Here is an 18,578-nt window from a genome sequence, read left to right as displayed (position 1 = left end):
CAGGTACTACAGTGGGGCTTGTGGACAATCAAACCCAAAACACTGACTAGGAATGTCTTTCATTGAACAAAGAAATCCTATTCTGTTTCCAAGGGGGGTAAAAGGACCGGCCTAACCCTGGTAACCTTAACACAAAAGGGAGCTAAAAAGGCAGGGACTCGATGAGAACAAAGGGTTGTTCTTTCTGATGACATCAATAGGTATTAAACACGGTGTGTTACACATCCTTCTATCAATATCTGAGATGATAAATTTGCAAATTAACACTACATCAGCCATAACTGCATAATATTACAACAGCATCCTCTTTAGAAGAGATTTTGATTTATATAATGGTAGTCACTTGTGTGTGTTTAATGTTTCTGAAATTAAAGGAAGGAGATGAGCCACTGTGAGCAAGCAGAATACAACATACAAGAAATAATTGCGCTTGTGACCTCATGCCCTAGAAGCTCACTCTGCATGAGGCCAAAGGAAATCAGGACCCATCAGCATCTACCCCAGAGCAGTCACTGCCCAGAAGGAAGGGCAAGTGTGGTCTATTTCATAAACTCCCAGGTGCGTGACCCCATAAAAAAGTCAATGACCAAAATGCTGCTTCTACGGTGTCACAGATAAGAAATACATAAATGGGATTACGCAAAATATCCTCATTTCAAAATAAAACTGAGAAGCATAAAATGTTTGATGTTCCTCTGAATTATACTACAATAGCACAAACAGTACTAGTCCTTCCTTATGAAGAATAATTCATAAACTGTTTTAAGTGTTTTATAACACAGAAGTGATCACAAACATGCTGAACAGTGGTAACTTGGAAAAGGTTTGCAACATTCATACGTCACTTCGCAAGAGTGCGTGCACTGTTTGTCATTCCAGTCCCGTTACTGTTAGAGGCAGAGTCACAAATGCACAGCTTCCACTTTTCCATCAGAAACTAGGCACTGAAAGCGTCCATACTGACGGTGTTTGTAAGGGACAGAATTTTCCTAACAGGTTCAAGGATAGGGCTCCACTCCCCGGAACAAAATTCTTAATATCACTCAATCAGGAATTGGTTTTTGTGAAAATTCATGAACTGGCCGTCCAGTTAAGACGCACTCTTGCCCCTTTCCTTCCCGGTGATTCTGGGTCTACTTCCAGAATCCCTGGGTAAAACAAATTAAGGTTAATTCTGGGGCAGTGAGAATAAAAAGAATGAAGCTGCAGAATCCAGTACAGGAGGGAAAGGAGACGGCCAGCCATCCTTGGCTATGTGTGCTATGCACTGTCCTTGGTGCTGTGCAAAGCATCTCCCTCAACTGCTTTCCTCACGTCCTCAGACAAACCCACAAAAAGCTTTCAACACGTAACGTACCTAAAATTCCAGAAGACCCCCAGTCACTATGACCAGCCGACTTGTCCAAGGCTCAGCTCAGTCACTTACCGACTGTGAAGTCAGAGAAAGCCGCTGCCCACTTTAAGTCTCAGGCTCCTCGTCTCTAGGGGGACCGGCTATTGCAGTCCATCAGCCCCCTACGACATTCTGCTCTCTGGGCAAATGCATTTTCTGAGTTTCAAACAACTAACAAAGGGACTCTTAGATCAGGCTCGGCTATATGTGAGGAGCTGCCAATACTGCTTAGGCAATTATTGAATATTTGAGGGCTCAGGATGATTGAATTATAAGAAAATATCTGTTGAGTTGCTATATTTACCAGCTTACTATTGGTGATATAGTGCTTAATATTCTATCTACTTTAGTGATTAAGACAATTCCTGCACTAGAATTAAGTATTAAGTTTCTAGAAGATGGCTTCCTGCTGCAACTCACTATCATCACCATCTTCTCCGACGTCAACGCCAAAGGCGGAAGTGACGTCACTACAAGCAGGCTGACGGCAGGTGTGGGGCGCTGGCTCCGGGACCTCAGGATCCCTTCGGCACGCAAATCTGTTCAACGGCCCTGTGTGGTCATTCCCCGTTTGCCAAGTGCTCTCTTCTCCCCTCACACGCTCAGAGGCCCTACTCCTTTAGCCTGATATCCTTTTATTAAAATAGAAAACTCCCAGCAAAGCTAATTAGAACTAATTTTGCACTCAGTCACTGTAAAGTCCCAGAATAGATTAATATATTATAGCAAAAGCTGTTAGTGCGAGATGTTTTAGTTTCATGTAGAATGTATTTATTCTTTTACTAAAAAATACAACTACAGTAAATGATAACTTTAAAATTTTTCATAAGTCAGCATTCAGTTAATTTATAAAGTACTCCAGGATACTGTGCCAAGGACTTTGATTTACATTAATGGAAAAGTTTAGATTTGACCAGGAACTACCTAGTTTATGCTTATTTAAACAATCATGAGACCACTAAGGGTAATTTTTTTGTTATTTTTCTGCTCCATTTTGTTGTTGTTGTTAAATTTAATACGACTGAAAATGAAACTGACAGCAGGATTAGTTAAGCCAAATATCTACTCATTCCTCTACCCCCAACTCCACCTAAAATCTAAGGATGTTGGAGGAAGCAGGACGGAATAAATACGGGTAAGAGGATGAGTTTTGCATTCTGCCAGTCACTCAACGACGGAGGGACCTTCAGTAAATGCTTTACTGTCTCTTGGCCTCAATGAACTCATTTGGGCTGAAGAAGTGACGGTGGTGGTGACGACAGCGCCTCCTTAAGAGGTTACTGCCACAGTCTGACGACACGACGCAGACCAGGCACTCAGCAAGAGCCTGGCAGAGAACGCGTTCAATTCACGGTGGGTATCGTCCCTACCTCACTCGCCCTGGGTCATCTCCGGACCCTCTGACGGCCGTCTCGCCTGACAACATGTGATGTCTGTCACTGCTTCAGGGAGCAGTCTGTGATCACCACGCCTGCCTCCACGTTGCACCTACCTCATTCTCATCTCCCCCCCCCCAAAAAAATATATACATATATACATACATACATACACGTGGGTCTGTTTCCTTCCATTATAGCCTTCCAGCTACTTACTCCACTTTAATCCATTCTCCTGCTCTACATGAGTCCATTCTTAATAAAGTTGTCTTTTAAATGGGTCTCAGTATTTCCACAACTGTGTTCTCATTGTATGAGAATCTCTGGTGATTTTCTATATAGTTTCATGTTCAATCTACTCTACAGTTCGTCCTGAAGTTGGGGGATCTTTATTCAATAAGGTTTATGATGAGCTGATGAGATAATTCTATTTTCTGGAAGATCACACAGTTAATGCCACAAGTCCCTGAATACAGAGCACCATACCAGACTATACCAATGTGCAAAAGCAAAGTGTTTGCTATTTAGCCCATGTTATTTTTTGCACATTTTTTAACATTTGACAAAATTTTAAACCTACTAATATTTACATAAGAACTTTAAGCCTGATAACTTACGTACATAGAGTCTACATCTAAAAACCCTGGATTTTTAACTTAATTTCCTTTTATTAAAATGAAAAAATTCCCAGTAAGCAAATAAACAATATTCTCTCAGTAAATAGTCTTACCTAGACAGATTAAAGAATTTTAACTGGAGTTGTTAATTTGTGTTTTGGTTATATGTGCAATATATCTTTGCATTTAAAGATGATGAATATGCTTACTGAACAAATACCTGGTGTTCACCATGGCCCATGCCTGGCTCCATACGCTTCCTGTAACTCAGTCCATCCTCGGCAAAACCTACAAAGTCTCTCTCTTTCCATTTCATCTGTGACAAAACTGCGGCTGAGAAAGGCTAAGTGTCTACAGTCGCGTGTCTCGTCAGACGACCACCACAGTCAGCACCGGCAAGACACTGGCAGAGTTATGCCAGTCACAACAATCGCAATCCTGTTTGGTTCTGGCTTTCATTCCCTTCTTGTCCAGTCCTGCGTTGCCTCTCTGGACATGCGTAATGAGTATTTCATTGACAAGAATAATTGGTATTGGCAAAGGTCATTTAAAATGAATCTCCCCAAAACCCAGGGCAAATTTCCATAGCTGAAGTGTTTGTAAAGCTTCACTGAGACTTCATCTTAAATAAAAAGTAAAACATTTATTTTCTCTTATACTCCTAACAGATTAAAATGTTAACTCTGGATTCTTCTTTAGGAAAATAAAGAACGAATCAAATGTTGAATTGGGATGAAGCATACTTTTCCCAAAAAGAAAAATTTATGATAGCACAAATATAACCTTTCTTCAGTGGACATTTGACCAAGAAGCATGATCACAAAGGTTTTTGTTTTGCAAAAATATTCAAAAATTTCAACAATTTTTCCCAAGCCCTTTCCCAATCCCTTCAAATCGTACTTATCTGGAAAACTGCATTACTCAAACCCTCACTTTCTTTTGTTCATCAGTCGCTGGTCTAGCTCTAGCAGATCTTTATTTCTGAAGGACCCACGATTCCAGCTGCAACTTGGAAAGCATGCGCCTTGTACCTGCACCTGCATTTCACCAGACGAGTCTAACGAGCAGGCACCGTGCGTGAGCTCGGCAAGGCAAGGGGCGGGACAGATGTTAAACAGGGTGGGCTTTGGTGTGGGGATTAATTTTATAAGGGGTCAACCCATCAGTGACTATCTTGACATTTATATAACTTTTGCCTTTACGTACTTATTTTCCCTAAGCAAACTCCAAACCAAAGGGAGTTCAGAAAATGAACGCACAGAATTTGTGGGTCCTTGTTTGTTTTCACTGAACGGAAATGACAGGGTTGCTGACAGGGTAGCAAGCATGTCTGTGAGTTTCGGCTCTTTTCTAACCAGCATGGAAAGCTCTGTAGAAAACCATGGGAGCTCTTACGCGACACGACGTGGTCCATGTACTGGGGTAAGTAGGGGGCCCAGGCATCGATAGCTTCCTTCCGCCCCGCCTGCTCGATTCTCCGCAGCTCGGCCAGAAGCAGGGCCTGCGCAGCTTCTCTGACCTGGAAAGACCACAGATCCCAATGTGAAAAGGGAAGATCAGCTGACAAGCTGTTTAATAGCCAGAATGCTCAGAAAGAAGAGAAACAAACCACATTTATTTACATGACCAAAACTGCCAAACAGTGAGTTAAGATTTAATGAGGAATAAATTGGATGCCTGCAAAAATCAAAGATATTTTAATTACTGATCTCACTGAAAAAAAATTAACACTAATAGACTGAATTATGTTTGAAGATAAAATGCTTTGGGTTTAAAACTTGATTTTCCAAAGCTTTTAAAACATTCTAGTACTTTAATGCTGCAATTTCAAGTTTAAAATTTCTAGATAAAAGTTAAAAGCGATTGTTAGAACTATTAAATTTGTTCTCTTTTAGCCCAAATAAATTTAACCTTACTTAGTGAGTCTTCATAATATATACACTAAATAGGTACTGTTTATACAAACAAACATACATAAATCCACACATTCATGTATATCTAAGGCACGCTTAAACAATTTGTTTTCAACAAATAGGTAAATATATTCCTGTGTGATGGCATCAGTTCTATCAAAGGACATGAGTTTTCAAAAATTATATTTTCTGATTTTTTATTTCTTTTCTTTCTTTTGTAACAACTTTTATTTTGCAGTTTTAGTTTAGCTCCGTTTTATTTTGGTAAAAGTGCCACAGGCATGGGGTTAAAGAAGCTCACTCAACTGTCCAGTAATGTACCAATCAATTACTATTTATAATTGAAAAGATAGCAGTATCTGATAAGAGTTTGAATGAAAATTGTTTTTAATTATAACTGACTTATGAAGTAAATTCAAATATGATTCAATGTAAAACCAACTATGCTGCAATTTCACTGGGAGTTGAGGAAAGGAAGATAAGGAAAGTAGCAAATATGTTCATTATATCTGGTAAATTCAAAACTTTGAATGATATAAACTGCTACAGCTATGCAGCTCGAATGCCACAATAAGGGAAATCTCCGTAAAATGTTCCCAGGCCCCTGGTGATTCCAAGCGGCATCTAACACAGAGTAACAGCTATCACTTATGAGTTCCCCCAGAGAGCCAGACTCTGCACTAAAGGCTTTAATTGTGCCACCTTTTTTGACCCTGACAGCAATCCCGGAGGAACATATTATCATCCCCACTTTACAAATGAGCTTCAGATAGGTTAGGGAAATGGCCCAGGGTCACAAAGTTAATCATTGGCAGGACTGACATTTAAATCCAGGTCTCTTCCATTCTAAAGACCTTCTCCTTTTATTGTAACACAGTACCTACCTTCCACTGGACTAGGGCTACTCACCGAGAATTTGATCGGTGAGATTATACCTGAGGGTGCGACTCTGGGGAAGGTGGGCCTATGCATGTGTGTGAACACATGTGTACGATCGTAACAGACAGCTCCGTAAAGTATGTGAAACCTTTTATCAAATACTCCCTGGTCAATAAATAAACAAGCAAGCAAGCACAAACACTACTGTTTAGTATATAAACTGGAAAAAATCATGAATCCATATTTTCTACCACCAAATAAACAGGTGATAAAAAATCAAACATTAACCATTTTGATTTCACATTTACACTTGTCCAGTGCCTTTTCGGCCCTTTTGCTCTCTCTCCGTACCCCGCCCCCCCCCGCCGACATTACCTCCAAGCACCGGTCCTGCCACCGCCGAGCAAGCATCTCCAGAAGCGGGGGCCTGAACTTGTCCAGTCCCAGCAGGTCCGGTAGCATAACACAGTGCATAGCGGCCAGCTGGCTCCATCCTTTGAAAATGTAATACATTAAAAATACTTTAAACATTCTGGCATTTCCTAATGCAAATTTTTTCTTTATGTAAGTATACCAGGAACATAAAAAAAGGAATGTTTGCTAAATTGTTATAAATGATTTCAATGTATTACCAATTTTTTGTACCTAATTTTATATCAAACCTATTTCATCTCTAAATCATGTAAGTGGGACTTAACTCTCAAAGTCCTAAAGCAAATAAAAACAGGTCTCTGCATGAAGTATATATAAATTCTACGTGGAAAAGACATTTCTAAATAGTCTTTCTGGAATAAAACGGATTCAGAGGTGGGGAAGCACAGACTGGAAACTACTTCCAGTGAAGAGGGCATTTCACACAGAGAGCCGCAGACAGGGTCACGTCCATCTGAGGGCCTGGCCATCTGTGCACCACTACCCGGCCAGTCCACAGAGATGACTTCCCTTCTCTGTCAGAGGGCCTTTCATGAAGGCACTTATTGATGCCTTTTCTTAGAAAGCAAATCAGATATTTAATCACAATCGTAGCTGAAAGAGCTAACGCAGCGCTCATTCTGGAAGGAAGATGAATTCAGACATTCCACAAAATAAAAACCTTGCCATCCAAAATTTACAAAATCCTAAGTAGCATTAACTCTAATCTATGGAAATAAACGTTATTTTCTTCAAAACTCTAATCTACAATATGGAATCTGATTACACGAGAACACAAACACCGCAAACCACAATATTTCAAAGTACTAGTCTCCAGACATTCTCAAATCATCAGGTCAACCCTATTTTAATGGTGCCTAAACACACACACACAGCAAATGCCTCAGACTTCCGAGGTCACATACAAAGCCACTGTAAGTCCATCATAGTTACCATTATCTCCCGGAGAGACATTTAAAGACAAATAAGAAGAAATGGGGGGGGGGGGGAAGAACTTGTTTACTATCGTATCACAAGGTGTGTTATCTGGGGTCAAAGAATTTCAGCAAAACAATGTTTTCAAATAATGTAAACTGTCGTTTTCTGAGACAACAAAAATAAAACACCTCACCTCAGAATGATTATGGGGACTGTGAACAAAAGAGAATGAGTGAGTGGGAGACCAGCCCCCATCTCTAGATTCATCCTTTCAGAAAAGACACTCTCTTCAACTGAGAATGCAGAATTACATTAATTAGGCTGATGAGGATGTGCTTTTTAGATTATAATTCATTTTCAACCGAGGGATATATATACATAATATACATACATACATAAATATATACATATAAATATAAATTACTACCTAGTAATTTCTTAAAGTGCTTTACTGTCTCATAAAATTATGAAGTGGATTTATGAACTAAATTTCTTGAAAAATTGTTATTACTATTATTTATTTATCTATAGAGGGGAAGGAAAGGAGAGAGGGAGAGAAATATCAATGCATGGTTGCCTCTTATGCGTCCCCTGCCGAAGACTGGCCTGCAACCCAGGCATGTGCCCTGACTGGGAATCGAACTGTGGGCCCCTTGGTTTGCGGGACTGTGCTCTGGTCACTGAGCTATACCAGCCAGGGCCTACATTTTTTTTTTAATGGGCTAAAGTTTTACTGTGATGATTCTCACCACTCTCCAAAGTTAATGGCTTATTTTTGAATTAAAATATTACTATCTTTCCTAATAGCTTAACAAAGATGACCTTAATTATTTTTGGCTAATGCAGTGTTAACATATTAATTAATACGGCTCTCTGACAGGGAAACCAAACAAAAAATGAGTTATATTTTTAAGAGCTCATGTCCTCTTTCCCAGGAAGTTCTACTCAGAACATGTGCTCTGTATTTTACAAATGTACCTCTGTACCTCTCCTTCTATTTGGACGGACTAGAAATGTTGCTTATTAGTGAAGAGTCAGATTCACTCTGGTTGACATTTGAGATTTTATAAAGCCCCTGCACTTTATATTATACAAACTGGTGAAGACTGAGCCCACGATGAAAAGCGTGGATACAACCAAGAGCTTGTAAGTTCCATTACACTGCCAGGCAGAGTAAGTAGTCGCAGAAGGCCCTCGGGGTAAAAGGTTTGTGGATTCCATCCACATTATCAGATACTTCCCACTAGTGTAACCCCACCGGGATAACACGATAGCCTAACCACACCTTAAAAACTAAAGTGACTGATGGTTGCTGCTTCGGCCAGAAAGAGAAGTAGCCAGTAGGATACGACAGGTGAGTTCCTATCAGTCTATACACTCGCTGGTGCTCAGCGACATTCTGAAGACTGCACACGAGAACGTGAATTAAGAGACTGTCATATTCCCCTCCAACCCGGGCACCTGGTGTGTAAAGAGAGCAAAGTGCATCTCTCACAGGGTGACGATTTTAACATGGAACATAAACTGGCAGCTGTGATGCCAGGGACGATGTGGCCGACATCACCGGGAAACCCTGCGCGCCTCCTCGCACCTGCCTCACGTCCAGACCAGCGTCCCGCACGCCTGTCGGACCACAGGACACATGGTTCGCCCCCCCAGGAGGAGCGCCACATCCTCACGCCTGGCCCTCACCGCTGACATTAGCCAATAACATCAGTACATGGAATTTCCCCGTCTCGCACATACCACAGCGGGTAAACGTGTAGATTAGGTAAAAGAAAACCATGTCAAATTAGGATAAAGTACAGGCTGAGAGAAAGTTGTTAGGAAGTGAAGAGAGAATACCTTCATTGACTAAGAAACAGGTATGTAAAGCAGGAGTAGAGGTGGGGCCAGAGCCGGAGCGGTCGGCGTCAGACCGAGCAGAAGCGACAGGCACAGGAACTTGCAGGGGAGAAAAGGAGAAACAAAAGAGAGAGGATTGAGGTGCGGCAGTTTCTGGAAAAAAGCTCAGTATTAGTGAAGAATGAAAACCAGAGCTGGCAAAACATAGGAAATGTGGAACAGAAGAATGATGTTTTAACCAGACGGCATGATCATTAAGGATTACGGCATGGAAATGATGTATTTTATTGAATGGCAATCACAGCATAGCTTAAATTCCTTTTAAAACCAAAATCTATTTACTGTTACAGTCAAATGGTGTATCAATTAATTTAAAAAAAAGAATTCTAAAAGAACTGAGGCTACAATGAAAAAAATGTCAACATATTAAAAATCAGCAAAAATGTAACTCAATTTTTAAAATGTATCACATAATGAAAAGTTTATGTTGGTCTACATGTCAATTACATTTTTGCTAATAATTTTCTAACATTATGTATAAATTATTTTTAATCTCTCAAACCAATATCCACTGAGATCATTTCAATTTTTCACACTCAACTTATAAAGTCAGTTTAAAAAAACAACTTACAAAGAATATATATACTATACTTAACCTTTGTTAGAAGAATCCTAACGTAGCTTCATTCTTTGGAGTTCAAAACATATTTTTACGATACAAAAGCTTTATATTCTAAGAGTGATTATTGTGAACGTTCTAATCCTTATAAAATAGATGCACCCTCCAAAAAAAAGCCACGTTACTAGGGAAATGTTTCAGCTGAAATTATCATATGAAAAGGCAGAAGGACCTTATGGCACACACGTTCTACAACCGGAGGTCAATGTTAAGATTTAGAGGTCACCATTCGACACTTCCTTCCTATGGAGAAATTACCATATGTCATGCACAAGCATCTTCAAATTACTCCCTCTCCTTTCTTCCGTCATTGAACAGCAATAGGTTTGGGCTCCTGAACAGATTACGCATTGTCTGTTGAATGATATGTTTGCTTTTCATGCAGTGAAGTCCTTTTGTAACTACAGGCAGCTGCATGAAAACAACTTTTCATAATTTCCACACGAACGCATCATAATGTGCGCGAGGCACGTGTGCGGTAAACGGCAGATCTGAAAGAAGTACATGAACAGTGACAAAAATAGGAATTCCAACTCCATAAACTCTAGGAGGCATGGCTTACACACATGAAAGTTTCATGTGGGAAATTATTTTTTATTTTAACAGACCTGTTTTTTGACCCTTATAAAATTACAATTACTTAATAACATTGTACTTATAAAAGGAAGAGAGCTGCTCTTAATTGTGTATTTCATAAGATCTAATTATTCCATTATATAGTACTCTGGAAAGGAAATATAAATTATGCCTATATTTCACTGAATAATTTTACTTTCCACTTTTTAAATCCTTTTAATTATAAATTAAGTTATTACAACCTATAAAATAGTCATTTCCTCATGAAAAAAAGTTGGTAATAAGCGTTGGTGGCAACGAGTAAACTTTCAGGTTTTAACTTTCATGCCACCAAGATGGTTGAGAAAGTCCCGCAGGGGGTTTCCGATAGCTGGGACATTTATTTGATTTCACTTTTATTAAAAAGGGAGGAATTGTTATCCCAGAAGAGATTATTAACTTTATCTAATTTTATCCTTAATTTTGAAGGGACACTAGATGAGAGGGTGAGGAAATTCAAAATAAGTACATAATTGTTTAGGGTTAAAGGATCATTACTTTTACCTAGGTCACAGAAGTAGTAGGATTAAACTATAACATTTTGTCTTAGTCACAAGTCTAAAGGAAACTAGAAATGCTATTGGCAAAGCAGCTAGAATACCATCTCAGTACTACAGTGCTCAAGACAAGTAACTTTATTTCTAATGAGAAAAATAAACAGATGCTGGGTATTATATTTTTGGAGTCCTGTTTAAATGGCATTGCATACAGAAAAAGCTATTTACACTTTAATAAGTTCTGTGGGCACTAAAAGTCAAGGGGAAAAAACTATAATAAAAATCAAGAAATCATATTCACTCTGTTTTAAAAATCTCTACATCACCACCCCAAAAAAAGCTTTATTCAGACTATGTCATAACTGAAACTGCAGAATCTAGAACCACTTCCATAATTAACTGAGATATTGAAATTAAATGCTGCTAGAGCTTTTAAAACTAGAGCTTTTAAAATATTTTCCAGATACAAAAAAATCAGCAACAGAAAAAAGGAAAAAGTTCCACCTCCAAAATAAAAAGCTCAAGATTTAATGACAAATAATCCAGCAGGAGTTCTGCGTAGAACAGAACATCAAAGACTGACGCCGTAAAACATACGCAAAAATTTGACCTCTCAGAACAGAAATACGTATTTTGTGGCTGCCCTCAGGTTCTCAGAGTCTGGTAGGAAAAGCAAGTAGCCAATTCAAATAGGATCATAAACTACACTCCCCTGGATCTCCCCCACTAGCCAGAAGCTCCTCGAAGGCAGAAGTGTCTTTTGCCCTCACAGCCTAAGCACCTGGCTATGGCCACATGGACTCTGGAGCACACAGAGAAGTGTCCACAGATTCACTCATTTGACAAACGTTTGCCAAGCACCTTCCAGGTACCAGCCACTGGTCCAATACAGTAACGCTATATAGCAACCTCTAGGTCACCAAGCATTTGTTACAAGTGAAGGAAGATGCAGAAATGTCCTTGTCCTTTGAGCTTCCAAAGCAGACTAAAGTTACAAGCCATTTAAAAAAAAAAAAAGAAAAGGGTTCTCAGGTCTACCCGCTGACCTGATGCGTGTGCTCCAGGGTTTTTGCTCTAGACCTTAGGGAAGAATGGTGAGAAACTGCTGGTTCGTTTACATAAATGACTCCTAAGATAGTTCAACAATGACTACCGCTTTCTTCTAAGTTTAGGCAACGCAAATTGAACCCACTTCTGAAAAATAAAATTGCGAACAACACTGCATAGCCTTTGATCTTTAAATCGCTCGGACTGGCTCCCGGACCTGCCACTGAGTAAGAAGGCAACACGGACGAAGGTGCGGTCACAGTGAAGGTGAGCAGCAGGCACAGACCACAGACTCCCACTGTGAGGTTACTGAGCTGATCAAGAGAAGTACACGCTACGTCAGAATGTAAGAAGGCCCAAAGCTTTGGCCAGACATAGGGCTATTGGACCAAAAATAAAAATTCAGCTGTTTGATGTCTCTCACCCAAAGGAGAGGTTTTATGAACTGCAAAATCAAGTATCTACTAAATAAAAACCATTCTACCCAAAAAGTGCATGACTGTCGGTAAATGTTATTATTGGCAAACACTGAATTAATACACCGACTATTGGTTAGACAAAATAAACTTCTTGCGAAGAAATTATTTTCCAATAAAATATCCTGATATTGATTATGAGAAAGTGTGTTAGCTAAACTATCTATATCTTCTTTATTCTCTGACCCAAATGTCTGTGAAAGGTCCACACCCCAGCTCAAGTCTTTACTCCGTACAGATTGTTCTGCAGCGGAGCAAGTATTAGCCAACTCGCAGGTGACAGTTCATCGAAAAGGAGCACATTTCTGCTTGAAAAACAGACTTCGAGTTGAGGTGCCCGGCCGAGGGAGTCCAGAAAAGCAAATGTAAGGAAGAGGGACATGTTCAAAAGAAGCCCAAGGCAAGAAGAGCCAGACCAGAGGAGGAGAACGTGTCATCCCCTAACTGCCGAACTGGGGCCAGAGAACTCGGAGCTTGCGTCTGTGTCCCTCACCCCTTCTTACCCTAAACTGGCTATGTTCATTTACACCCTGTCTGCTAGATGGATGCAAACTGCTCAAGAGAATGCAAATCAGACCCATGTCTCTGACACCCCCAACGTGTATGTTTTACTTGACAACAGTTTATAAAGAGATCACTGTGCCCTATTTCCATCTGATATTCAAACAGAAAGTGGGAGGTGTGTCATGACATCGCCCTAAGTCAGCACTTCAGGAAAAACTCAATTCTCAGTGCCTCCCTCACTGCTCTCCACACTCGGTGCCTTCTGCAAGGAACGACACTACCACACTCCAACGTTACACTCCTGGGGCCTGGCCAGGCAAGCCAACTCGATTCCACACTGGTGGTCAAGGACAAGATGCATCATGACTGCGTCACAAATTATACCAGGTCACTTGTACGGGCTGTGATTTCTACAGAGAGAGAAAGATGTAGTCCGAGAAGAAGCACCAACTACAAGGAATGATGATGAAGATAATGACAAAGGCAACAAATAGTATCTCTAACAAGAACGGATTTTAAATGAAGCTCTGCACTAACTAAATGCAGGGCAGTGTGCCCTGCCACTGAGCTGGAAAGTATAATCTGAAAGATATTTCCAGTGGATTTACTCTTGAGTTAGGAGGTGCTGGCTGTGTCCTATACTTTAAACATGCCTTGTGCCTCTGTGGGCCTCTTCCCTTTTTTCTCTCTGAAGTAATGCTCTAAAAACGTTAAAATTATACAACATAAAGTATGCTCACTTAGTAGGCAACAGTACATTCAGAACATTGTAAATGTGAAAAGGGGAACTTCTGCTTCTGGCCAGGATGGAGTAGCACAGACACACAACCCTACATAAAAAACAAAAACAAAAACCAGAATGCATGCGGCAGTGGTTCTCAGCCACAGGACACCAAGATGGATGGATGGCCAGGGAGACAAAGCACGTGAGCCCTACCACTGCCCCAGCCTACGGCCTAAGGGGTTTCTGGGATCAGCCACAGGAAGGGGGAGTTGAGGGAGAGCCCAGCAGTCTCCCTGAGTTGAGAAGACAGAGCGAAGGGTCTCCAGGGGCCAGGGCAGCTGGGACTCACAGGACCGGGAGAAGAAAGGGCCAGAGACGGTGCCTGCTCCCACCAGCCTGACGGGAAAACTCGACTCATGGGGCACTGGAGACGGCACTCATGCAGGGCTCCCCTTACTAATGGGAAGTAATTGGCCTTGGACCGAGAGCAGCGCTCCCAACCCCCTGAACAAATCATAAAAGCAACTCAGTATTTCCATCTTTTCCATTTTAGCCGTTTTGATGGATGTGTATTCATCTCTCACTTGGGAAAACATGTGAGCATTATCTGCTGAAGCCGAAGATAAATACATGCAGAAATTCCACTTTTAGTTACACAGACATGCTTATAATGTACACTAAGATCCGAATACAAGAATGTTCATAGCAGAATTATTTATGAAAACCAAGCACTGGAAATAATGCAAATGTCTATTGACAGGAGGAATGGATGAATAAACTGTGGTCTATTCATTCCACAGAACACTATACAGCAATAAAAATGAACAATGAAAATGAACAAGCCACAGTCTAATACAGCAATATTGATAAATCTCACCAAAGAAGCAAACACAAAAGATACATCCTCCATGACTGGCTGAATGCATATAAAACTCAAAACATGGGCGGAATTGAACTCCAGTGTTTACAGATTCAGATTTGGTGTGGGGGGGGGGGTTGGGGGTGGGAACGCTGGCCACGTTCAGTTGTTCTGTTTCTTGTCCAAGGACACAGTTACACAGGTGTTAAGCTTGTAAAGAGCACTGAGCTACAGACCTATTTTGTGCACTTTTCTATATGTCTATTATGTTTCACATATAGTATACAAGTATAACAGGTTATGTGACCCAGACTATTAAGTTTTACATAACTTCCCATGAACTAGAAAATAATTACGTAAGCGTACTGTGAAGACTGATGAGCGAGCGAGGTGCTGCCCCGGGTGGAGTCGGGATGAAGGATGGGGCTGGTGGAGAGCTGGTGAGAGCTCGCCTTCATGGTGAGAAGCCGGCAGGCAGTGTCTAGGCCTGCGAAGCCCCGCGCTGTGTCCGGGTGTGAGAACACACATGGACTGCTCAGCTAAGAGAGAGAAAAGCACCTGTCCCAGGGCCGGGGAAACCGTAGGTATAAAGTTGGAGGCCAACTGTGTACTTAGCAAATCTTGTAGAACTATTCATCGAGTCTTTACCACCTAAAGAGGTTTAAAACTGTGTAATTTTAAATCTAAAGTAAGAACCCTAAGGTAAAAAAGAACACCCATGCTACCGCATTCTGTGCCAGACACAACTTTCCGCTGGAAGGAAAGCTCTCTGTGTGGAAATGACCCCCCCCCCCCACTCGCTGGTGGGCCCCTGGGTCAACCTCCAAATGAGCACAAAAGACAAGAAAGAAAGAGAAACTCAGCCTTTCTTCTTCTATCCCCTATGGAAAAACAAAGCTACAGACAAAAGTTAAGATGTAATGATTTAAGTAGAGAGGATTTCCACTTTGGATTACAGTGCATGACCCACCAGCAAACGGCAAAGAATAGCTGGAGTTTGGAAGTAGGAATTTAGAGGTTTCTACATAGTGAAATGATGGGTATAACTTTTAAATTCAACAAACACAGTTAAGGCACTAGTGTGTCAAGTAAGGTGCCCCTAATGCATAAAAATTAGGCCAAAGACAGCACAATAAAATTATACGAAACAGGCTCATTTATCAATTTCTAAATAAATCTGATTTGTTTTTAACTGACATCTTAATTATCTATCTTTACATCTGGACTATAACAACTTTTCTCTCTTTTAACAATCTGAGACAAACAAAATGTTATCATTATACATTAGCCGTGCCGCCTCAGTTTCTAGAGCTGAGATGTCATGTCAATTATGTAATAAGATTTAATTTTACCTTGTTTAATTTGTCCTTGCACAATATTTCTGGAAGTTGGAGGGGAACCCCGTGCCCTAGAAAGGTCTGGGGTGCTTGGTCTAGGTGGCCTTTGAAAAGAAGAAAATACTATATTCATATTTTCATATTTCCAGAACCATTGAGACTATTACACTAATTGCAAATGAATTACAAAAGAAACACATACAGAATATTTTGAATTTACTGTCCCCCAAAAGATGGTGATTTTTTGTTTGTTTTTTTACCTATTAATATATTCCATTTCGAATTTTAATACAGTAAATTAAATGATTAGCAAACAGCAAGTAAGAATTTAACAACTACAGTTTATGCTTTATACTAGTTTAAGAAGCATCTGTGAACACTAACATAATGCCAGGAACAGAGAGATGTCATGATTAGTACTTCACTGTTCAACATTGGCACGCTGAGAGTACAGCCCATCACACGTTACTGGTCAAAATGAGTTCATGGAATAATACACTGAGTCTGAAAGAATTCAGCCCTAAAATCTGAAAAAGGTGCTAAAGCATTAAGAAATCTCGGTCATTATAGGCAAACGGCCTCACTTTGAATTCTGGATCTATCACTTGGTACTCGAGGGACCTTGGCCAGGTGACGTGACCTCTCTGTCTCAGTTTTTTATATGGAATAAACTACAATAAAAGCACCTCCCTTAAAGGGTTAAGAGCATCAGTGAGATTCTATCGGGAAAGTGCTTACAACAGCCAGACATGAGGTGAGTGCCACTTCAGCATTTGTTAGATTAAAAAATAGTCTTAACACGGTCAACTTGCACTAAAGTCTAATAAGACCCCAATTTAAAAAGTAGCCTTCATGACTTCTGAAAAAACGGGAAATAGTAATGCAGGTTAAGTATTCTAGAAATATTAAAATAGTATTCTCCTGCACTTAAAAATTGTTTACTTTTCTCCTATGGAAAAATTCTAATTATACTTTTCACAAAAATTCTGCAGACGATCACTCAACACATATTATTCATACATGTGGGTCACAATGAAGAGCATTTAACCAAATATATACATTTTATATTAACTGGTGCAAACTTTAAGTGGATACAATTCTAAGATTATATGTGCTGAAATGCTAGTCTGTAATTCATTGATTAAAGCTGAACTATAACCTACTTCCTCATTCCAAATTTATAAAAAAGCGCTAGTCAGTAAGCCTGAGCATAGAAAAGAACTACGTAACTTTATGATGTTTTAAATCGTGCACACCACACTTTAAGACTTAAAGGGGAAGCACTGAAATGACACAAAAATGCAAAAGTGGGTGGAACGAAAGAAAAAGTTCTAAACAGTGACAAGAATAAACGAGGTTTCTTTCTTTATAACATGAGAATAAAATCAAGCCGCCGTGGTCACACCTGGCAGGGCCCTTCTTCATGTGGTCACCGATGAAAGTCGCGTTGGTCATGCTCATCAGGGTGTTTGCCAAAGATATGACGGACAGGAGGTGCTGTGTGGTGACGGCCCGAGACACGCCGTAGGTGCCCCTCCCCACCCCCTCTGCTGCTGGGAGCTTCCTTTCCACTTCTGCTTTCCCGTGGGACAACTGGCCCGTGGCCCGATTATACCCAGGAAGCATCAGGGACATGTGACCTCCTCGGGACAAGAGGCCGAAGGACACGGGGCAGTGGGGTTTCAGCATGCCCAGGCGGTCAAGACAAACTTCATCCAGAACGTCATTCAGGCCCCAGGCGTGCAGGCAGGACATGAACAGTTTGGCTGTGTCCATGGTCAAGTTATATTCCAACAGGGTCAGGGGCTTAGACTTGCTGGCCCGATACTCAGGGTCACTCTCCTCCCTTCTCTGCCTCAGTGCCTCCTCATCCTCCTCTTCGTCGTCCAGGAGGTGCTCCTTTATGTTCTCTCTGATGGTCTCTTTCACCTGCTGGAAGAGGACAGCCGCCCGCTTCCCAGTCAGGAAGGAGCCCCCTTTGTCTGCCCGGCCAGATGCCTTCTGCAGGCTCTCCGGGGACACGAGCGCCGCGCTCGGCCTGGAGGCCTCCTCGGTCAGGAGCTGAATAATCAGCGCCTCCACGTCAAAGAAGAGCACGTGCGCGTCGGGGTCTGTTAGGTTGGTCTTTATCGCTTGAACCATCAGGGAGTCGTGAGAATACTTAGGTAAATTTCCCTGCAATAAATATTTGTAAAAGATGGTTAGCGTTTTAATCCTACAAGAGTTTCATTCCATGCATTCATTAATGAACAAAACATAGTCAGAGGAATAAAAAGCACTTAGTAAGCTGTCCACTTAAGTCCCTGTATCATTAAAAGTAACTCACGAACTTTGACAATCAGCAGCATGTAAAACAAAGGAACTTATACAATCAAATTTCATGCTGAAATAATTATAAAATCAATTCATTTTTAAGAAAGGAGGTAACAGTTTATTATTGAAGCCAGGAGTGTTTTTACTCATAAAA

At 40.8% G+C, this 18,578-nt stretch overlaps 1 protein-coding gene across 3 annotated transcripts in view; it reads right to left on the bottom strand.

Moving 5' to 3' along the window:
* Window positions 1-18,578, bottom strand: part of WDR7 (WD repeat domain 7) — a 291,523-nt gene that overhangs the window by 193,897 nt on the left and 79,048 nt on the right. For 2 of the 3 annotated variants that reach the window (XM_037034791.1, XM_037034806.1), the window contains exons 16-20: window positions 17,517-18,286; window positions 16,127-16,215; window positions 9,374-9,472; window positions 6,554-6,672; window positions 4,782-4,905 (exon numbers count right to left, since the gene is read on the bottom strand). In XM_037034791.1, coding sequence (XP_036890686.1) covers window positions 4,782-4,905; window positions 6,554-6,672; window positions 9,374-9,472; window positions 16,127-16,215; window positions 17,517-18,286 — 1,201 coding nt within the window. The remainder of the gene's footprint in view (window positions 1-4,781; window positions 4,906-6,553; window positions 6,673-9,373; window positions 9,473-16,126; window positions 16,216-17,516; window positions 18,287-18,578) is intronic. The other variant, XM_037034797.1, reaches the window with a different exon arrangement.

The sequence above is a fragment of the Sturnira hondurensis genome, unplaced genomic scaffold (genome assembly GCF_014824575.4).
Source record: "Sturnira hondurensis isolate 20B ecotype Veracruz unplaced genomic scaffold, ASM1482457v3 Scaffold0001872, whole genome shotgun sequence".
Classification (NCBI taxonomy): Eukaryota; Metazoa; Chordata; class Mammalia; order Chiroptera; family Phyllostomidae; genus Sturnira; species Sturnira hondurensis.
The sequence above is the reverse complement of the archived record's forward strand: the minus strand, read 5'-3'. Positions and strand labels throughout refer to the sequence as shown.